Here is a 9,231-nt window from a genome sequence, read left to right as displayed (position 1 = left end):
TTATAGGACGTCAGCATTTAGAACTTCCTTTTCATTCAAGCTTTGTTCATCATGTGTAGATTTAAGACTGGCCAAAAGCTCCCGTCGTTTTTTGGGGACAATATCGGGTGCAGAAGATCACATTTTCTTCCCCATGTGGCACTAGTTGAATTTTTATAATTTTCACTTCAGTTCTGCATTTTAATCAGATCCCAGGACACCTCTGCACTATTCAGCTACACACAACCAACCAAAGGGTTACTTGAGCCAAGGGGCACGGTCTTAAGACATAGGACAAAACCATTGATTGGTTGCTTGAAATGTATGGAAATGGAGATCATGGTATTAAACCAACCATTGGAAGATATTTGGTCTCTAGTTCACTTGTTCATTTGGTCTCTAGTTCACTCTCTAACTAATGCCAACTCTGAATTTCCTCTCACTTTCGAACTCCCTCTCACTTTCGAACTCCCTCTCTCTCCCCATCATATTCACTCATTCTGGGAGGGTTTATTTCTCTACATTTGATGCATTCATGATTTATCAGGTTTATTTTGTCATTCAAGTGGATTTGGTGTAACTGGCATCCAACCTGTTCATGCAGTTTTTAATTGTCCTTATCCATTAACCCAATCCACTAACCCAATCTCATATACCTCTTGGTAAGTGAATCATTTCATGGAGAGTAATCGCATCAGGCCACCAAAGAGATTTTATCCGGCCCGCAAAGTCCCATTGATTAAAACAAAGAAATAGAAACGTTCCATTGATTTTATTGGGCCAACCCAACATTTACCGTAAAAATCTGGCCTCCCAATGACCAGACTGGACCCTCATCGGCCCCTGGGTAATTTGAGTTTGAGACCCCTGCTTTAAGGCAATTTAGGGTCACAAAGCTCACACACACACTTAACACTTCTTGCACTGCCATTTAAAAACTAATATTGGCCTAATAATTCATGATTAAACGTCCAAATGTAAAACCTGCAAGCCTCTGCCGCTTTCGCGGTTGAAGGAACAAACAATAACAACTGAATTTCATTTTTATGTCTTTTTACATTTTTTATGTCTAAGGTCAGGCTACTGGGCAGGATAGTATGACCCTTTGGATTGCATGAAATTAGAAGTTGCAATGTAAAATACATCCTAGTCATACCACTGCAGTCAGGCTTTTCATTTCCTCTGAAACCACAAAATGCTTATTAAGTCTTTCCAACTTGGCAGTAATGCTAAGATGATGTAATGAAGAGCCACACAGCAAAATGATAATGTGGTTCATTTTGTCATTTATTTCTTCAAAAATAGATATACAAAAAGCATTTTTTTCTTCAAGTGCTTCCTTAAAATGAAAAGTAAAACAAAAGAAATACAAACGGGTTGTTCAGGTTGCTTCTAAAAAGGCAGGAAGAAAGAATGTTAGTCGTTGCACATATTACATACACAGCCTAGCATTAGCATTCTACTTCCAAATTCAGTGACACGTGAAATTCAAATGACGAGCACAAACGTTTAGTTTTATTGAATAATGCATAATAACAGTAAGCTACTTTGTTAACCAAGGGTTACCCATTACCCAACATCAACACATTAAACATGAGTGGTCCACGAAAACGGTCCAGAGACTAAGTTCACGTCACCCCAATCCAATAGGAAGAGATGCAAAAACCTCCAAGTGACCAGGCAGTTACTGTTTCACTGGTATAGTGGTCTACTGATTATCAGTATACTTAATTGGCTTTATTCTGGAAAATCCAAAGGTAAACACTGCAAGAAACCTTACAAGAGATGGCTGCCAATGCATTAGTCTGACATTACAGTAGATCTAAAAATAATAATTAATTTAAAGCAGCAATAAAGAGTTCTGTTCCAAAACTAGCAAGCTAACTACCTAAAAGGTATGCAAAAACCTTGCAACCACCACCAACAGCCCAGTTGACACTGACTGGCGCCAACACACTAACTGGTATCTTTTGGCAGTATAGCCGGCAATATCATGCTCTGAAAGAGTTTCTATAATTTTTGCAGGGTATTCCAGCCCCCAACACAGAACTACAAAGGGCATATCTTGGCTGGCTAGTGGGAAAGACACAGGTGTTCATCCGAACTTCACATTACCATATGCTATCAAAATTAATTTGAGGATGCTACATAAACTAGTTGCCTATTAAACAATGCCTCAAAAAGTGGCAAATTGTTACTTTAAAAAGCCATTTCACAGCCGCCCATTGATTTAGTGGTGCTATGTTGCTAGCCTTCATCCATTTGAGTGAAATGTTGGTTTAACAACTCAGATATTCTGTCCCCGAAATGCAGCCTTTCTGGCTTAAATCATGTGACGACCATTCACCATCTCTGCTGGACATGTTTCACAGTAATACTAAGTCACCATAAGGTTTCAAATATGATAAAATAGCCTCACACTGCCTTTGTTAAACACATACCAGACCATCACTAGTTCCAGCACTATTCTTTTCCATCATACCTTACCTCAATGGGTTATGAGGGGGTGTAGCAGTGCTAAGCCAATCCCAGTCTGCTACCTACCTGTGGCCTGAGAGCCTGAGGCCTGTGACAACTGGGACTCGCTGCCTGCAGATAGAAGAGAGAACATAATCAATAATCAATAATCAAGTCATCCAAACAACTAGAAGAGTGCTGCAAGAGGCTACAGGAAATACCTACATCCATCTGCTTTTAAGCATTAAAAGTTTTAATTAGCCAATATTGTTTGATGTATAATAACCATGTCATCTATACTAATCATTAATTGGTATAAATTTAGTCATGACTGACCTACTTTTTCCAGCAAGAGTTGAATTGGTACATTCTGACTAATCGGTACACTAGTTGCATATTTTTTTTGCTAATGTTATTGTCTCTTAAAGGGTTTTGATGGTGCAAGAATCTAGTGTTTTTTTATACTTACATGTAGGTGAACCAATGAGTGTAAAGACAGTACCAGCAGGCACTACTGAGGTAGGTTTGGGGTTAAGTTTACCTTTGGTTTGCGTTGAGTTCTAGGTTTTTTGCCTCCTCTCCTTTGCTCTGTTTCGCTTTATAATGCAGCCAGCGAGTCTTTGCATCAAACTCAAGTACTCTGCAGGCCTGAATTACGTCGACGGGGGGAGTAAATCTCACACACACTGAAAATACAGGTCTTTGGTGTGAGATCATGATTACTCTCCTAATAACACCATGTGAGAATCAAGAACTCCCTTTGGTGCTAGTATTTGAACAAAACATTTAAGCATTTGAAAAGTATTTGGAGATACATTTTTCAGACAAAAAAAGAAACCTTGACAGGTTACAAACATTTGTTGGGCTAGCTTGTTTGTCTGGCACTTGGATTTGCAGAAAACTGTGCATAAACCTTTATTAACTTTGCAGTCATCTTTTACCATCATACAAGTTTTCATAGAAATGGCAAATATTTGAAAACGTAACCATTTTATATTTAACGGCATGGTAAAATTAAATCATCATGTGATTAAAGGGATGTCTGACTGTCCTCAGGCCACCTTGTATAATTTTGTTTTGTAGAAACGTACACACATTTCTGCTCAGTAAATTCAAATTTGTCATGCAAGTCAATAAAGGTTTATACACAATTTATTGACAGTTAGCAATTAAAAGTTGTGATTTTTCTTTTGGGAGAACAGACAATGTTAAGATTCATCATTCGGACTTCAAGGTTCTGCATGCAAAGTATTTGTAGTTTAAAAACCTAGAACAGTTTTTTGAACAACATTTTAGGTTAGTTCTAGAAATGTCCTTTTAATGTCACATGAGAAATAATAATCAAAAAAAAAATACCAACTTTGTTTGAAGGAAAGAACTAGTTTATTGACATACTGCAGCATAACAGGTCATATTTAGTTACCTATTTAGACAAGCTTACACAAGTATTGCTCAACGCTTAATGACGGAAAAAAGCTATGTACAGTTGTGAAATCTAGAGATTGGCCAAATGCTGTAGTCATAAACATGCTATTAGGTCTGCTGCAGTCTCATTTGGACGAGCCCAAGAGGACTCTACTCAAGCGCCAGAAAGACATCCTTCTTTTAGTGGTGCTATTGGAATTTGAACACTGGTATGGAGGCCTCTATAAACTCAGGCCGACATTAACAAAGGGTCTGTGCTAATTAAGGACAATTAGAATTTTTGATTTTTTTTTGTTTTTGAAAACAAAACTATTGTGAAAACATTCAGTAGAGGGACAGGTTTTGAAAACAGTTCGACTTAAAAGTAAGCTACGTGGACATCAGTATATTGAGTTTTCCTTCATCCCGAGTTCTTTTCTTTTCTTTTTTGTAGCCATTTACTTTATTTGATCATAAAATATAGTGGCCGCAAATGCTTTTGATTTGATTTTTTTGTGGTGTTTATTATAAAAAAAGGAAAAAATCCTAGAAGGGGAAACATCATAAAAATATCAAACACAAAGATGACCTTCACAAACCAACCACAATGCTCTTACATGGCGCATTTCAAGCAGGCTATTTTAACCATACAGATCAGACAGTATAAAAAAAGCAAGGTAAGCAGGGGGTAGACAGCTAAATTAAATTAAAATCAAAACAGTGCAGGCAGTCCTGGCTATGACCCATTAACAGTCCCATTAATAGTTACAGGGACACGTTTTCCTCTTGATCAACATCACAGACAAGGAGGATGGAAAAGGTGAAAAATTACTTTGAGTCGTTAAAAAGGAGTTAGAACACGATGTGGTTGCCCAGGAAACTGGCTGAGAGAAATCAGAAAGGTCGAGCGTAGGGATGTGCGCGAGGGGCGTTCTTATTCTGTCGGCCAGCGGCAGGTTTACCACCTCCTCCTCCTGCTGCCCATCCTCCCTCCCAGTCGTCCTCCGCTGAGTAGAAAAACAAACAGAGACAAACAGAGGCATACATTTAAAATACAGCACAACGATTGACCATACATAAAACCACTGTGTATTCCACAAAGCCACACATCCTAAACAAAGATGTAGGTTGGATTTCCCCGTACCATAAGACTCGTAAGTTTCCTGCGCTTCTCCATGTCCGTAGTCATAGTACTCCGTCTCGCTGCAGACAAAAGTGGCATTGCAGTTACACATTAGATAAGATTAGATTCAACGTTATTGTCATTGCACAGAGTACAAGAACTGAGACAACGAAATGCAGTTTAGCATCTAACCAGAAGTGCAAAATAGCAATAAAAGTGCCAAGGCTGTTCTTAGTGAACAGACTCGAAACAAATAGGCAGAAAACTACTATTTTACAAATAGGGTTAGGGCAGTTACACACGCAATTTGTAGATCCTTTGTATATTTCCACAATATCTCACAGTCACTATTACACGCCAGGGACAACATGGTTAAACAGAAACTTACGCTTGGGGTGGCTGGCTATAGTGGCTGTACTCATACCCTTCATAAGCACCCTCTGGGTAGGTTTCTTCATACGGCTGGAAGGAAAACAAGAAGCATAAAACCATAAGGTGACCTTTTCACAACATGCTGAACACCAGTGAAACTCAAAGAGGTCTACCTCACACAATGACCCCTAGTTACACAAAGCCAAATAATGTATTGCAGCTAAAGCCTCACCCAATCGGGTTACATTTTGAATAAGCAGACAGTAAGCAGCCAAACATTCACATAATATTACTGCGCCTCTATTCATGTCTGTAGGGAGGACTTACATATTCCTCATATGACTCAGGGGCCGCAGGATGTTGGTGCTGATGCTGAGGCGGCTGCTGTTGGTGCTGGTGCTGATGAGAGAGCGCAGAGGAGGGCAGCATCCTCTGGGGCGGGGGTGCAGAGGGCCTTGCCCGCGTGGCAGCGCCCCCTCTGCCTGGGGGTGCAGAGGGTGGAGGTCCGCCTCTGCCTGAAGGTGCTCCCCTAACCGCTCCGCCTCGTCCGGGGCCGCCTCGCTGTGCTCCGCCGCGAGGACCTGCTCCACGTTGAAGCATACCGCGACCCCTGGCAGGAGGTAAAAAGGACAAATTTAGATTTAGTCATTTAGCAGACGCTTTTGTCCAAGGATGTTTACACATTTTGCATTTACACTGATGGCACACACTGCACATCAGGAGCAATAAGGGGTACAGTGTCTTGCTCAAGGACTCTGACAGGGAATCGAACTAGCAACCGTCTGATTACTAAACGACTTCTCTACCTCCGGTACCACTGTCACCCCGAGGTGATGAGCGATGAATTAGATGAGCAGATATAGCCAAGTTAAGTGGGAGACCACTGAATTGAGGCAATTGACGTCAGTGCAGTAACTGACTGATCAGCAACTTGTCAATTGGAATGAGCAACCAGCTTTCCACAGATAAGACATTTTAACACTCATCTGGAACAAATTATGCGTACACTTTCAAATGTAGGTTCAAAAAACAGATAACTGCTTGGAGTTGTCCCAGGGGTTTATAGTCTGAGGAATGGTCAAAATAACAGAACACCAACCTGGGCGCAGACATCTGGGGTGGAGGGGCTCCCCTCCCCCTGCCCCCTGGTGGTCCCCCGCGGCCTCTGCCTCCTTGGTCCTGGTTGCCATTCAAGTAGCCCATGTCCATGAACTGCTCCTGGTGGATGTCCTCCACATTATCGACCTGAAGAGTTAGGAAAACGCATGTAACCAATGAAGCCAGATCATCAACCCACAAAAGCGTCAGTCTTTTCAGACACGTCTTAAGAGGAAAAACTCCAGCACAAATGCATCACAGGTGAAGTAAGCTACACCAAGCATTCCAAAACTTACCGGAACCAAGAACTTCTTGACCTCCTCCATAGCATGGGCCATGCGCAGGTAGGCCTCAGGAATGGGAGCGTACACTTCAATGAACACATGCAACTCCATGGCAAGGTGAGCATATTTGGGCTCTCCACCCTTCCTAAGCTCTTCCTCCTAAAGAACAGAACACACGATTAGCAACCAGTCTCCTCTTTTAGAGTCGTATAGAGGTAACACCTATATAAAGTCATTCTCCTCTATTATAGAGTCCTATAGAGGTAACTCCTATATTGTCAGTCTCCTCTTATAGAGTCCTATAGCGGTAACTCTTATATAAAGTCAAGTCACAAGTCTTTTATTGTCAGATGCACTGAATGGGTCAGACTGGGCACTGAAATTCTTAGGACAAGGCCCCACGCAACAACCTACCATAACATAGTATAACTTAACAAAAACTTTGAACACATTTTACATGTAATTAACATATAATAACATAGACAAGTCAGTATGTGATGTCATGGGTTTCATTGGGAACCCAGACTTTCCCAAAAAGCCTTTACCTTATTCTTGTCCCTCATGGATCCTCTCCCAAGAACCGAGATCTTTGCTCCAGTTTCCTCCTGTAGGCGTTTGATGGTGTTCCCCTGGGGCCCCAAGATCTTTCCAACGAAGTTGAACTGGATGGAGAAAAACACAGAAGGAAATCAGAAACAGCAGACTAGTGCATAGCCATTACATGACGCAACTGCTTAAAAGGAAAACCTGTTTGTCTAGAAGATTTAAAAAATAATACAAATAAGAGCTTCACTTACGCGTGGGTACTGCTTTATCGGGATCAACACCCTCTCCTTTACCCGGACATTCTTTGTGCTAAAGAGGTCAAGGTAGGTCTCAGCTTCTTTCTTGGGTTCGCCTTTCTGGATCCTTTCGATTTCTGCAGAAGAGACCATTGTTGGTTTAATATGTGGATAGAGTAATTGCTCACTCATCTGACTAATTGGCATATTCCCATCCAATTATCTAATCTAGAGTAAACGCAGATGCAAATTCCAAACACTGAGACAATAATGAATGAATTACACACTTATGCCAACAGCCCATCTCAAAAGTCTCCAGCAGGGGTACATATTTGGAAAGTCTGGTGGTGCACGAGAATGCAGGGAAGCATATCTAGGCCAATTTAGGCAGCGTTAACATAACTATCACGTTAGAAAACGGGCTTTGTGCATAACCACCCTTCTTGAGCAAGAAACAGCGAGTAACTAAATGCAATACCAACCATTAAGACGACATACAAAACTAAGTAACAAACACTGAAAATGAACGATAGCGCTTCCGGCAACGCTTGCTTAACACAAAAAACTACACCGTAACGAAGATCTGATCCAGGTGGATTTCTTTGCTTTTAATTCTTTGCCACAAAATAACTGACCAGACAAGAGGGTCTTTTTAACCTCATGTAACAAACTGGCAACAAACAACAAGTCATAGAGAGGACTTTCACTTTTTCATATGGCGAATCCGAAAAGGCTATCTAGATAGCTAAGCATCCTAGCTAGCTGACGCCAACAAAAGCTAACGCAAGCTAGCTAACGTTAAAATCTGGTTGGCGCTAAAGTATAATACTCTGACGTGACCGACTACTGCTCATTTGTTTCCAACATTTGGTCAAAATATTACAAAACAGTTAAACCAAATCGTCACATTGGCGGTCAAGGGAACCAGGTTATTTATGCCATACAAAGAAATTGTCACATCAGGTGGCTAATGGAAGCATGGTAAGAGCTATTGTCTGCATAGTGGCAAGATACCATTGATAGCTTGCAGCTAGCCATCGTTAGCTTGCTAGCATTCGGCCATGCGACCGGCCCCGAACAGACGCAAGGGGCCTACCATGCTTCAAATGCGTGACCATCCATGATATGAAGAGAAAAGGCGAATTCGTTGCATTAACTTACCTTCATTTAGAAGTTTCATTGCGTGGGTAAAAGATGCATCGAGACTATCTTTCTCAGCCAGAAGCTCTGGAAGATATTTGCTCTCGTCCTCCATTTTAGGCTTTTTAACTTTGCGAGTATCCTTTGGAGTGGTATCCATTTTGATCCAAACTATATATGCCTTACTACTAAAACGAATTTCCTGTACAGTATAATACACACGACTGGTCTTCTTCGCTACTTTTCTTTGTCGTTTGACTGCGAATTATGTCTTCGGCTTTTCTGACTAACGTTACCTTGGCGTGACTGGAAGACCGTCTACCAGGATTTATTAACTTGACGGATGTGATGTCACGACAAACGTCTTGGACTGATACCCGCTCAAACCAAAGATTTCACAGCCCCGCCCCTATCCTCTCTGCTAAAAGATCGGATGTTGCCACCTAGGGTTAGAATGATCGAATCACACTGCAATCGAGTGCAAACGACTGCAAGGCTTGTGCTCCGAGACGCATCCGCAACAGCAGAAAAACTAGTATACTTTGGAGACATGCCGTGTTTGCGAGAGTATCCTAGTCTTTTTTTGTGGCAT

At 41.3% G+C, this 9,231-nt stretch overlaps 1 protein-coding gene across 2 annotated transcripts; it reads right to left on the bottom strand.

The window, feature by feature from the left end:
• Nucleotides 1-1,358: 1,358 nt before the first annotated feature.
• khdrbs1a (KH domain containing, RNA binding, signal transduction associated 1a) lies at nucleotides 1,359-8,969 on the bottom strand. 2 transcript variants are annotated; one of them, XR_013968873.1, is made up of 10 exons: nucleotides 8,661-8,969; nucleotides 7,515-7,636; nucleotides 7,263-7,379; nucleotides 6,730-6,876; nucleotides 6,435-6,580; nucleotides 5,663-5,945; nucleotides 5,352-5,425; nucleotides 4,985-5,043; nucleotides 4,673-4,847; nucleotides 1,359-2,568 (listed from the first exon to the last, which is right to left on the bottom strand). XR_013968873.1 is itself a non-coding variant. In XM_080850343.1 (9 exons), the coding sequence occupies exons 1-9, from the start codon at nucleotides 8,797-8,799 to the stop codon at nucleotides 4,735-4,737; spliced, it is 1,200 nt and encodes a 399-aa protein (XP_080706469.1). In that variant the 5' UTR covers nucleotides 8,800-8,969; the 3' UTR covers nucleotides 4,591-4,734. The 2 variants fall into 2 exon arrangements, 1 of the variants encoding a protein (XP_080706469.1); XM_080850343.1 differs by lacking the exon at nucleotides 1,359-2,568 and having other exon boundaries at nucleotides 4,591-4,847.
• Nucleotides 8,970-9,231: the final 262 nt, after the last annotated feature.

This window comes from Sprattus sprattus (genome assembly GCF_963457725.1).
Source record: "Sprattus sprattus genome assembly, chromosome: 13".
In the NCBI taxonomy this organism is placed as follows: domain Eukaryota; kingdom Metazoa; phylum Chordata; class Actinopteri; order Clupeiformes; family Clupeidae; genus Sprattus; species Sprattus sprattus.
The sequence above is the reverse complement of the archived record's forward strand: the minus strand, read 5'-3'. Positions and strand labels throughout refer to the sequence as shown.